Genomic DNA, 12396 nt, shown 5'->3' on the forward strand with positions numbered 1-12396 from the left:
ATGTTTGTGTTTGCGTTTTTTATTTTATATTTGGGATATATTCTCAGGCGTCTATAAGAAATCAGGTTTGGAATAAAATATAAGGCTTAAAAAAGACGTTATCGTGACTTCCACGCATATTAAAACGTGTTTGAGTAACATTGAGCTGGGAGTTGTAGTTCTCTGTCGGCTCGGGAACGGAAAAGGACTACAACTTCCACAATGCGCCACGAGCGGGATGACAGACACACTGCCATAGTGAGCCCCCACCGCCTGTAATCCCTCCGCACAACTCAATCCTCTGCGGTTTTTTTTTTCCTGCTTCGAAATACGTCGAGTGAAAAACATGGACAACAGCGGGAAAGAAAAAGAAGCCATACAGCTCATGGCTGACGCCGACAAGAAAGTCAAGTCGTCGGGCTCTTTTTTGGGAGGGATGTTCGGCGGGTAAGGAAGCAGTGGCGTGATATATTACCTTGGCAACATTGTCGGCAGACAGCCCGTCCCCCCCCCTCCCCCTCCCGTGTAACCTTTTTTTTTTAATACCCCCCTTTCCCCCCAAAAAACCTGAAGCGTCAATGCTCGTTATTTATGCAACTCATCATTTACTCTGTCGCTAATGCTAATGAGCTAGCTTGCAATTGTATTTATTTATTTTTACTTTTTCACGACATTTTTTCTCCTTTTCGGCAACTACCGACTCACTTCACGTAAATTCTTTTTAAAAAAAAAACACGCAACCACATCCTCATTAATCAATCGGAATATTGAGCTTTTAAAATGGCAGCTTTCGCATTTAAAATATTTGAATTTGTGATGTCATTCTAAAAAGCAAATTTTAATGTAGTATTTGATTTAATTCGAGCTGTTAATTCTGTGGCTGACACTGCAGTAATGTCATTTCCCCCTACCATGATAATAGCTCCATCGTTTATTATAATTACTATCACGCTTAACTCTGCAGAGGTTTTATGTCGATTAATTTGTTACACTCTGCAATGATTTATTGACACCTTATGTATCCATTACCCCGCCCCCTCTATTTTCTGCACAGAGGACATCACAAAGTGGAGGAGGCCTGCGAGATGTACTGCAGAGCGGCCAACATGTTCAAGATGGCTAAGAACTGGAGCGGTGAGATAACAACATGAATAATAAACACAAAAAAACCCATCTGCATATTCTTTCTTTTTTTTTTTTTTTTTTTTTTTTGCACACCGCATCACTTTACGAAGGTGCCGTCAAGTTAATGCTGACTCATAGTAGTAAATCCTAAATAACTCACTTTTTTAAACATTTTTGTTTTAGCTGCCGGCGGAGCCTTTTGCAAGGCGGCGCATCTTCACATGCAGCTGCAGAACAAACACGACTGCGCCACCAGTTTCATCGACGCCGGCAACGCGTACAAGAAGTCTGACCCCAACGGTGAGAATTACGGATCGAAGACATCAACGCGAAATTCCCAATTCATGGAATGATCCAGATTAGCGCACGTTACCGCCATTAGTGAATGAGTAGATTTCCAACGCAAACTACAATAAGGCCTCTATGGTCCAATACGATCAACGTTTTCTTATTGAGCAAAATAATAGAAAATGGAACTAATATGTTCCAGGGTCCAGTTGCTGAGGTCATATAACCTCACCTTTTATCCAGTTACATTTTAACATTAACTCTTGTACAGGTGTATTAGTAAAATATGCCCCTCAGAAATTTCTACTGTACGCAATTTGTTGTCTTCCGGCAGCCATTTTGTGTCTATTTCTCTTTTGCTTTTTAACTTCTGTCCTGTCATGTCAACTAACTCTTTTCATGTCTTCACATTTCCCTCCTCCGCTTCCTCCTCTTCTTCTTCTTTATGCTGTCAAAAGAGGCAATCAAGTGTTTAAATGCCGCCATCGATATTTACACAGACATGGTAAGAAAGCAGAATACGCACTAACAAGTACTTCACGAAGTAGGCAAGATATCGATATTCAATTTTCTAAAAAAAGCTGTCTTAAATGATAATAATACAAAATTTAGAGTGGTATTCATTTAACTACAAAATAATTCATTGAAGTCAAACAATCACTTCCAGGGAAGATTCACCATCGCCGCCAAACATCACATCAGTATAGCCGAAGTATACGAGGCCGACCTGGTGGACATTGAAAAAGTACATGTAGAATTTATTATGGAATTATGAGGCACTATTGCGTGAGAACGTGACATATAATTTGTATATATTTGTTTGTCTTCTCCAAAGGCGATTGCACATTACGAGCAAGCGGCGGATTACTACAAGGGAGAGGAATCAAACAGGTATTCCATTTAGAAATCCATATTAGAATGGAAGAAAAATAAAGGGCTGTACTGGACAAATTGCTTTTATATATTGATTAATGTACCTTACCTACATGTTGATAAATCATAAAATAACACCAATTATGCTTAGAATAAATGTGGAGCAAACAGAGTTCATTTAGCCTAAATTTGCTTTGCTTTAGGGATAATTGTAAGTAAAATTAATTGAAATTACTGTTTCAAAGTATTTCTCTCCTCGGCAAGGATGTTTTTGATGTTTTTCTCATCTTTATTTTGACTTTTGTTAACCTGCTCGCACAACCATTTTTTAAAAAATCTATACGTTCAATTGACCCCCATTCCAGAAAAGTGTAAGCTTAGGTTCCGACTCTTTGTCTGAGGACATCCCATATTTTTTTTTTTTTACGTTACGACTTGCTTTCTTCCTGCAGTTCGGCCAACAAGTGTTTGCTGAAGGTGGGGGCCTACTGTGCTCAGTTGGAGCAATACCAGAAAGCTATTGAGATCTATGAGCAGGTAAAAAAGATAGCCATACGGTTTGGGGAAACAAATGGGGCACGGCATTGAGCCTTGTGGGACACTAATAAAAATGTATACTTTACTTGCACTGTGGTCAATATGAGCGTGTACGTGTAGATGAGGATTTATGTTTCTGAAGGTCGGCGCCAACACCATGGACAACCCGCTCCTTAAGTATAGCGCCAAGGAGTATTTCTTCAAAGCGGCGCTGTGTCATTTCATCGTGGACGAGCTCAACGCCAAGGCAAGCGTGTCGTTTTGCAAGTTCCTTTCCGCAGCTTCTCGTGGGATGTTATCTCATCCCCGTGTCTCCCTGCAGATCGCTGTGGAGAAGTACGAGGAGATGTTCCCAGCTTTCTCTGACTCCAGAGAGTGCAAACTGTTGAAGGTAGAGACCAATCAGCTGAAAGTTCTCATCATTTTAGTTATAATAACATTTTGCTGTTGTATTTTTTTTATTAATTGAAGAAACTGCTTGAGGCTCATGAGGAACAGAACAGCGAGGCCTTCACAGAGGCGGTAAGGGAGATTTGTGCAGTTCCTTCAAACACGAGCTCGTAATTGAGATTCCCGCACAAAAATATTTACAATTACATATATCAATCCTGTAAACAGTAAATAGACTCAAAAAGGTTAAATATCATTTGAAACCAATTTTACATTACTGTGAAACATACATCGATTACAGTTGATTTGATTTAGAATAATTGCCCACCGGGCGTGCGTGTTTGTGTGTGCGCACACACACAAAGTGGAAAGATACTCCTCTAACAACCCAAGCTAAACTTAGCTCTTTCTCAACGTACCGTACAAACTTTCTCTTTCATCTGAGATGTCACTTTAACACATTACCTTGGGCAAATTTCTCCTTTAATAACAATAGCCTTCATTTGAAAATTCCAGTTTGTGTTTACTTGTGTTATATTTGACTTTTTCAATTTGATGATGGGAAACATTTAAATGTGACACACATGCAAAAGAGTTAAAAATCAGGAGGGCGGAAAGCCTTTTGGCCGCTTGGCGCCAACGCCCTGCCTTAACAGCAAAGTTGTGCATTAATTTGCTCAATTTCCGTAATTTCCGTAATTTCCGGCCTACAGAGCGCACCGGATTATAAATCTCACCCAGTACATTTGGAAAGGAAATACCATTTGGTACATACATAAGGCGCAGCTGCCCACATTGAAACACGAGATATTTACAAAGAAAGACGGTACACACAAGAGTTTTCAATGTTTTAATACCTTAGCTTAGCTTATAACATACCACCAACAGGGATGGTTTAAAAAAAAACATACCGGTAAAAAAAAAAAAAACAGCTATGGCAGCTACACAGTAGCAACACGGTAGCACTGCACTAACAGAGCCACTTATAAAAAAACATGCCTAAATCACTGAGATACGGCATTAACACAGCAGCTAGCGTGGCGCTAACGCTAGCGCGGCACCAACAGGGCCGGTTAAAAAAAAAAAACATACGGGTAAAATTCACTGAGACGTGGCAGCAACACGCTAGCACAGCGCTAACGGGAACGGTTAAAAAAAAAAAACATACGGGTAAAATTCACTGAGACGTGGCAGCAACACGCTAGCACAGCGCTAACGGGAACGGTTAAAAAAAAAAAAACAAACAAACCGGTAAAAGTCACTTCCTCGGCACATATATTCCACTGGTCTCACTCTTGCGTTTTCCACTCGAGTGCCCCCTGGTGGCCGTTAGAAAAAACGCACAAATTAGCCGCATCACCGCATAAGCCCCAGGGTTGAAAGCGTGTGGAAAAAAGTCGCGGCTTGTAGGCCGGAAATTATGGTATGTTGAAATGATGGCAAATGTTACATCCCGGTGACAATCTTGACTCATCTCTGACTTCCCTCCTCCCTCCCTCCGTCTTGCAGGTGAAGGAGTTTGACTCCATCTCACGTCTGGACCAGTGGCACACCGCGCTGCTGCTGCGCATCAAAAAGACCATCCAGGGCGACGAGGGAGACCTCAAATGAGAGCGAGCGGAGGCACGGGACAAAACGAGTCAGCGCATGGTCCCCCCTCGCCACACATCACCCCACCCAATCACCCACACACTTGCACACACATTCATACACGTACACAACACAGCACCGCTTTAGAGTAATACAACCCTCCGAATCCAGTCGGAATGTAAAGATCCTATCACGTGGAGGACTGCTGCAAACCTTTTTACCAACTTCGCCACGTTAGTCTTTTTTTTTTTTTTTTTTTTTGTGAACATTCCATGACGTGTACGACGTGACCATCCAGAATCGGGACTACGACACCCACGCCGAGCGCTCACAGCGTCGCCGCTATTCCGGTACGACATCACGTACTTGATGCATCTTTTTCAGGCTTTTCTCTGTCGCGCTGCGCGATACCACAAGATTTGGTGGCAACCCAGTACCAGGTAAATGCATGGAAGCAGCATCTCCCATCTTGGCTTCATCCAAATTAATTTTCATGACCGTTTTCAGGTTTTTTTTGCATAGCGCCCGACATTTGGTGTCAATCCAATACCGGGTAGATACAGCGCCGCTATCACTGATTCCGATAAATATTTAAGGTGGGTAAATCTGAATTTTGAAAAAGGTGTTTTTTTTTCATTGGTGAGAAACATAATTATCGATCAGTATCAGTCACTCAACTGCGGTTCATAAGACGAACCCGAGTAACGTGATCGATACCGATCAGTCACTCAATACGAGCGGCGGCATTTGCGGTGTTGCGATAGTGCTTCGCAAAATCCAGAAAAAGACGCATTGAGTGAGGACTGTGAGAGGCAGCTAGCTGATCGCCGGTCACACGCAGGTCTTCCCCAATCTCGTTTCTTTATTGTATAAGACGCTTCCTCCTTTGCAACAAAATGAAGGTGAACAAAGCCAATTAAAACGTTGCAAAAGGCTCTAAAATCACTCGCATTTCAAATTGTGAAGTGTTAGGAGCAATCATTTTAATGGGCATTGTAGTTTATCCATAAATACATTCATGATCACAATGTAGTTCGGAAAGTTCAGAAACGCATCGAAGGGACTGTTAAACATATTATCAGACGCGTTATTATTTCCTCCCGACGTGATTGTGGTACCTCAGGATTGTTTGATTTATTTTTGATTTTGTCCAGTTTCAATGCTGACTGCTAAGCGGCCATGTCGAGAGCGATGTCATCTCAGTTTGTTCTCCCCCAGCCCCCCCCCCCCCCCCCCCCCACCCCCACTAAGCATGCCCCCACTCCCTCAACTCACCAAAGTATCCAGCTTCTTCCGAATCTTTAAGAAAAAAATTAAATGTGTGAACGGACAATAAAGTTGTATTCTATCCCTATGATGCGCCGCAGCAGTTTTGTGCACCAAGTCTTGCATTTGTTGTAAAACTCCAGTAGTTCGGCATAGAAATGACAACCCTTCAGCGTTAGTGCCCTGATGTCGGCATACAGCAGATTGCGACCCGTGTGGCGGTCTGAGCGCTCCCCCGTGCTGAAAAGTCTCCTTGTGATTAATGCGCGTGCATTACTAACAGGGGAACTCGGTACGTAGTAGTAGTCGCTTACTGGGAAAACCCCCAGTCTCATAGTTCCCCTTCTTCTACATAGAGGGAGCTAACATGTTATGTCCTAACCCCAACCTTAAAACAAAAGTTGATAAAAACATAAACATATATATGTACGTTTGCTGTGGTCGTCTTTCTGAGATGTCCATTGCGAACGTGAACACTCGGCGACAAGTTGTTAAATGGCACATATTGAAGCATGCACGGGGATGTTTCAGACTGCCCGGAAGTTTACCAAATATACACGCATGTGCGTTAATCACAAGGAGACTTTTCAGCCCCCGGAGCCCTCAGACCGTCACACTGGCGTGACGCCTTCCTTGCTGATCATTTTTACCCTTTATAGGCGCGCAAACCAACGTTTATTGGAAACTCACAGCACTAATCAAAATGCCAAGACATGTTTACCTACAAATGTTAGCACTAGCTACAAAACATAGTGAGCGGTTTTAGAAAGTACATGAAAATTACCTCAATCTCAGCCCAAAACGCCCTCTTAGTAGCACCCATTGATGACACCACTTTATTTTTTTGCATATAATTTAATACATTGATGCAGTTTTTGTTGCCATGGTAACAGTTGTAGCTCACAGTGGCAGCATCTTTTCCATTCCTGCTCACCTGAGTGTTTGATTTGAGAAGATAAAAGTCCAATGATCAGAAAAGACAGGATGCTGTAGTATCATAATATGTGTTGTGCAGTGTTGCCAGTGTCTGATCATAATACATCAAGATTTTACGGGAGTCTGATATAGTACCACTGTGAGAAACCGCATCTTCTCTGGTCTAATCCAGGCCCAAGGCCTGCTGGACACAAGACTGTCTCACACAGTGTGTTTTGGGATTCTTTATCTTGCATGAGCGGCTGACTGACAGCCACTAGTTTTGCTGCTATTCTATATCTTATTAATATTGTTAACGTTTATGACATGATTAAGCAGCCACGTTAAACAGCCTAAACAATCTAAATAGCGTTAATCTGGGGTTGACAGTCATTTTCTAGGGATTGGCCTGGTCTTTGGTCTCTGGTGTCCTTTGCTGCATTTGCGCGTTTTTACACATTTCATCCGACACGACCACCGTCTGAATGTCGAGCTGAGCCACATCCGCCTTGGTAGCGAGAATGCTTTGCGACACGTCCTCTCCCAGGAGGGACGGTACAAGGGGGGGATCCGCGGGGAGCGCGTCGGCGGTCTCCGAGGAGTTTGCCTCGACAGGGACCACGAACGGCCCGTCCAAAGCGATGATGTTGCCGCCGTCCGACGTCACCACCTGAGTCCCGGGCGGCATCTCGGCGTGGATGACGGCGATCCCGCTCAGGTGGCCGTGACTCACCAGGGTGATGGCGCCCGGCCCGGCCCATTCTTGCGGCGGGGCAACCGGATCGGGCGGCAGGGTTCCCGCACCGGTTGGCACCACCAAGGCGGCGAGGTCGTCAGCACCGGAGGTAACGTTGCTTTGGGATCCTTTTTTACCAATGTTCTTTTTCTCTAGCGGCGCCCCTGCCTTGCTTTGAGGTTTGGGTTTCCTCTCCTCCACGTTGCCCTCTAGGACCACCAGGTAGTTCTTCCACGGAGCATTGGCATCATGAGTCTGAAGGTGAGACACGGCGCAAGAAGAGGTTTACTGTTTTTAGCTAGCTAGTTTGCTCTCCAGTTAGCGGTTGACCAATTGGGTTTTTGTTGGTCACACAGTTTGTCGGATTTTGGTTTGTTGGGTCTTCTAGTTAAGTCGCGAGACGACGCCTTACTCACAGTGGTGTGGCGGCGGAGCGTAGACTTGTCGGTGAAAGTGCGGTTGCACAGGCCGCACATGTAGGGCTTCTCGCCGGTGTGGATACGCTGGTGCCGCTGGAGGGCGTTGAGCTGCGTGAAGTGCTTGTCGCAGTACGTGCAGCCATAGGGACGTGCGCCTAGGTTGATTCCGGAGCAGGACGGGGTTTCGACAACGCACTCAATTTTCAAACTCGGCCGACACAAATCGGACCCTTACCCGTGTGCACCGTTAAATGCTGCCGGAGGGAGTTCCTCTGGGCGAAGCCGCGGCCGCACTCCTCACACTTGAACGGCTTGGAGCCGGTGTGGATGTTGGAGTGGTACCTCAGGTATTCCTTGGAGGCGAAGCTTTTCCCGCAGGCCTCGCACATGAAGGGCTTCTCACCTTGAGCGACAACAGAACTTGACAAGGATGCGGGAGAGGACATGACTGGGTTGTCGTCTTACCGGTGTGGGAGCGTTTGTGGTAGGCCAGCAAACTTTTCTGGGTGAAGCGTGCGTCGCACACGTCACAGGCAAAGGGCTTCTCACCCGTGTGAATCCTAAAGACAACCACCACTGATGTCTCATGTTACATGAACAACACACAAGACGGCAGTCAGCTGGAATATCTTAATGGGCGTTATTCTTCAGGATGGAACAAAATGGGCCTGTGTAGTCGTCCCTGTGGAACACCAGTGTTAAAGCGCATTGATTGTGAGCAGTTCTGGAGATCTGGTGGTTTGTGCACGGCCACAAGAGGTCTCACACCCTCCGGAACACATCTGATGACTACCGCCTACTCCTTAGATGCCATCTTTCCCCAAAACTCCAAAACAAAAATTTTAACCAGACTTCCTCCCCGGCCTTGTGATATTTACTTCTTAAACTATACTTCGGATAACTAGTTTCCCACTACTCAGTCACTCACTATTCCTCGTGAATAGCGTAACTACCGTAATTCCTGGCCTACAAGCCGCGAGTTTTTTTTCACACGCTTTCAATCCTGCGGTTTATGCGGTGTTAGCGCCACGCTAGCGTTAGCTAAACTCTTTCTGCGTACCGAGGCTTATAACCAGGTGCGCTCTGTAGGGCCAGTAATTACAGTACAGAGCTTACTTGAATGCATTCTATGGTGTCTAATGGAAGATAATCTAATAGTTATACCTGTCAGTACACCTTGCTGGCATAAATTAATGAACACCGATACAAAATATGTTATCACCTTGATTTGCCAGTTTTATTTTGATTCCATAATGAAGCTTCTACCTGTGGTGCATCTTGAGGGCCGACTTCTGGGTGAAGCGTGCGCCGCAATCGGTGCAGACGAAGGCCTTGATGCCGCTGTGCGTCCGCTTATGCAGCATTAACGACGCCTTGGAGCTCAACGACTTACCGCAGTCGGAGCACTCGTGTATACGCGGGTCATGCACCTGAAAGGCAAGGCGGACGAGTTAGGAAACGGATGGAATACGGGTGATGGGAACGGGGTGTTGGTCGTAGGATTGCAAAATTCCTTGAATTTTTAAACTCGGAAATTATCCATGAGAATTAATGGCAATTTGTTACCATAAATGAGAATAAACCAGGAATTTACACAGGTTGGCTTTTATACTGTAGATGGGGAAAATACATATTCGCATAATCATTTTGAATTTCTCTAGGAAATCTAGTAAAAACTTTACGGGAATCTGTCAGGGTTTTCACCTCTTTGCTGCTAACTTGTCCTGACCTGTTTGTGGTGACGGACCACGTCCTTCTTGCGCTTGAAGGTCTTGGAGCAGACTTTGCAGGTGAACTGGCGCTCGGTGCTGTGGACGTGCTTTTCGTGGATCCTCAGATTGCTGCGGTTCGAGAAGGTCTTCAGGCAGGTCTCGCAGCGGAAGACCAGGTCGGCTTTGACTCCGTGGTAGGCGCTGCAGTGACTCGAAAGGAGGAACGGGTTGGAGAACTGGCAGGAGACCAGACTTTTTCGGGTTTCAGGTTAGGGTTTGACCTAACACTCCGCTGGGACATGCCCGGAACACTTCACCAAGGAGGCGTCCGGGAGGCATCCGAATCAGATGCCCCAGACACCTCATCTGGCGGAGGAGTACCGGCTTGACACTGAGCCCCTCCCGGATGACCGAACTTCTCACCCAACAAAATGACAAATTTATTAAGGGTTATGATAACGACTACTTCTTGACAAAGTTCTTGAAACTATCGAAATTCAGACTTTGGATTGGACATTTGGATTTTTAATTTTGAATCGTTGGGAGCTGTGTTGGTGGCAGTAAACTGTCGGATTCTAGTTGACGGATATAAACGTCTATGGCAGTGAATGAATACCCAGATCCCCAAAATTTGGGAACACTTGTCGGGTCAACTCGGCGCATACCTCATGTGCTTCAGGTAGCTCCTCTCGTAGTGGAAGCTCCGCTGGCATTCATTGCACAGGAACTTCGAGGTACTCTTGGACTCGGCCACGCATTCTTCTTCGTCCTCGCTCGGCGACAACAGCAAGGGTTCCTCATCTTCACTCAGACTCAGCACGTCCTTGTCAAAGTTAGGCGAGTTGGGCGAGGTCGCGTCCATGTAGTCATCTTCCTCTTCGGCGTTAAACACTTCTTCACCTTGAGCCGGGATAGACCTCTGCAGGACTTTGCGGCCACCCAAGCTCATTTTAAGCTTGGTAGTCTTCAGCTGGGTTCTTTTCGAAATGCGCTCCGAGCTTTTTGGCGCCGGTTGACGTTTCAACAGTGTCTTCTTTTTGCCGGTCTCGGTCACTGGGCATAACTCGTCTCCCGCATGTGACCCGGATGTACTGTTCTCGCCGCAAACCCTGGCCAGATCCTCACAGTCCAAAATCTTGGCCGCCGCTTCCACGTCGGCTACCCTGCTTTGGGCCACCTCCACCTTACCCGTGTACACAAACTCCAAAAAATCCGAAAAGTCACTCGGGAGCATGTTGGAAAGAGGGACGAGGTCCGTCGTGCCTTCCGGGGAAAGGAGGATGTCCCTGAAGTAGCCGCTAGAGGCGGCGAGGACCACTCGGTGAGCCTGGAATGCCTGTGAGTGGCCTTGGTAGTCCACCTGCACAGTTATGTCGCTAAATTGTCCCTGCAGTCTCATGTGGTGCAGGGCGTTCAGGAGCTTCTTGTGGTGGGCTTGGGACGTGAGCTGGACCACCGCCATGCCCATCATGGAGTGACTCTGATGGAAACAGGTGTCACTGCAGTTTATTCAGGGTGGGCAAAAAGGAGGAAATAACCCTGACTAACGAGTTTATCATTTGTTTGTTCTGTTTATTTCCTTTGACTTGCAACCCAAAATTTTGTATACGAGTTTTGTTGATTATACGACTCATAGGTGGCCAACACATGCACAACAGAATGAGCAGCATGTATTTTTTGTTTTGTTTTTGTGATAACGTTACATAGACTAGAACAGATTAATGGTATTTATATTCATTTCAACGGGGAATGGTGATTTTTGGTGATGATGAAAAGGAGGCGGTTCTCCACTAGTTCAAATTTGCCGTTGCCTTTTGTGAACGTAAGAACGCCGCAATTAAACGGGCATAGATCATAGCTGATGTTACATCTAAACCCACTGGTAGTTGTTTTAATATTTTACAGTTAGACAATAAAATTACGACTAAAACTGATTTTCACATAACATAAATTGTCTGGTTTGCGTTGTCTTGGCTACTCGGATGAACGTTAAGCAAAGCTGTCAACACGACGTTTTAAGGCGCTAACGACAGCTACGTTGAAAAGTCGAAAAACGCCGAGATGTTGACTGATGTTAGCGGATCGAGCGGGCGTCCGTCGCGGATTGGATCGAGGGAGACGGAGAAAAATCTCTTACCGTAAGGTCGCTAAAATGGCAGCCCCCCTGAACGACGGTGCCGTCGCTTACCCGAGACGCACACGGAACTTAATCTGCGCGACGGTTGGACGGCAACTCCACTAAGTCAAACTATTTGGAGACGAAAAAAAGATTGTGACACTTAATAACCCTGCAGCATGCATTTACATTACCCTCCAAATTGCGCAATATATTTAAGTCAATTATAGTGTGCAGTCATTAGCCAAATGTTATTTTAACTGTTCGCCTTCGCAAAATGTATATATTTACTGTGTCCCTAAACACTTGCCGTAGATCTGTTTTCCGAGTCAGCGAGCGGTGTACGCATGCGTCATGTGGCTTTATTTGACGTGCCTTTTACTGCGCTGTCAACATCCGGTTGCTCCTGCAACCGATCTGGCGTCAACCTTTGCCTCCATTGCTTCCTTG

General features: G+C 45.5%; 2 protein-coding genes across 4 annotated transcripts; one reads left to right on the plus strand and one right to left on the minus strand.

Moving 5' to 3' along the window:
* The first annotated feature begins 218 nt into the window (after nucleotides 1-218).
* Nucleotides 219-6756, plus strand: napbb (N-ethylmaleimide-sensitive factor attachment protein, beta b). Its single transcript, XM_061812105.1, has 11 exons — nucleotides 219-426; nucleotides 1034-1113; nucleotides 1288-1404; nucleotides 1851-1897; nucleotides 2060-2137; nucleotides 2228-2283; nucleotides 2718-2802; nucleotides 2945-3049; nucleotides 3125-3193; nucleotides 3274-3324; nucleotides 4702-6756. Exons 1-11 carry the CDS (start codon nucleotides 326-328, stop codon nucleotides 4801-4803), a joined length of 891 nt encoding a protein of 296 aa, XP_061668089.1. The 5' UTR covers nucleotides 219-325; the 3' UTR covers nucleotides 4804-6756.
* Nucleotides 6757-6921: 165 nt separating this feature from the next.
* gzf1 (GDNF-inducible zinc finger protein 1) lies at nucleotides 6922-12187 on the minus strand. Of its 3 annotated transcripts, none has more exons than XM_061812102.1 (8): nucleotides 11968-12187; nucleotides 10496-11310; nucleotides 9848-10040; nucleotides 9385-9548; nucleotides 8584-8678; nucleotides 8354-8521; nucleotides 8116-8273; nucleotides 6923-7954 (listed from the first exon to the last, which is right to left on the minus strand). In XM_061812102.1, exons 2-8 carry the CDS (start codon nucleotides 11299-11301, stop codon nucleotides 7361-7363), a joined length of 2178 nt encoding a protein of 725 aa, XP_061668086.1. In that variant the 5' UTR covers nucleotides 11302-11310; nucleotides 11968-12187; the 3' UTR covers nucleotides 6923-7360. The 3 variants fall into 3 exon arrangements, with proteins under 3 accessions (XP_061668087.1, XP_061668086.1, XP_061668088.1); XM_061812104.1 differs by having other exon boundaries at nucleotides 6924-7954; nucleotides 9848-10031; XM_061812103.1 differs by lacking the exon at nucleotides 11968-12187 and having other exon boundaries at nucleotides 6922-7954; nucleotides 10496-11961.
* Between the last annotated feature and the right edge of the window lie 209 nt (nucleotides 12188-12396).

The sequence above is a fragment of the Syngnathoides biaculeatus genome, chromosome 23 (assembly GCF_019802595.1).
Source record: "Syngnathoides biaculeatus isolate LvHL_M chromosome 23, ASM1980259v1, whole genome shotgun sequence".
In the NCBI taxonomy this organism is placed as follows: domain Eukaryota; kingdom Metazoa; phylum Chordata; class Actinopteri; order Syngnathiformes; family Syngnathidae; genus Syngnathoides; species Syngnathoides biaculeatus.

What these genes read in the sequence shown, in the direction of transcription:
- gzf1 (XM_061812103.1), bottom strand. Translation starts at nt 11,301, where the DNA reads ATGATGGGCATGGCGGTGGTCCAGCTCACGTCCCAAGCCCACCACAAG. An exon ending in CCACAAACGCTCCCACACCG is followed by an intron (nt 8,522 to 8,583) that starts GTAAGACGACAA and finishes TTGTCGCTCAAG; the next exon opens with GTGAGAAGCCCTTCATGTGC. An exon ending in CGCTCCGCCGCCACACCACT is followed by an intron (nt 7,955 to 8,115) that starts GTGAGTAAGGCG and finishes TCTCACCTTCAG; the next exon opens with ACTCATGATGCCAATGCTCC.
- napbb (XM_061812105.1), top strand. Translation starts at nt 326, where the DNA reads ATGGACAACAGCGGGAAAGAAAAAGAAGCCATACAGCTCATGGCTGAC. An exon ending in ACCTGGTGGACATTGAAAAA is followed by an intron (nt 2,138 to 2,227) that starts GTACATGTAGAA and finishes TCTTCTCCAAAG; the next exon opens with GCGATTGCACATTACGAGCA. An exon ending in GCGAGGCCTTCACAGAGGCG is followed by an intron (nt 3,325 to 4,701) that starts GTAAGGGAGATT and finishes TCCGTCTTGCAG; the next exon opens with GTGAAGGAGTTTGACTCCAT.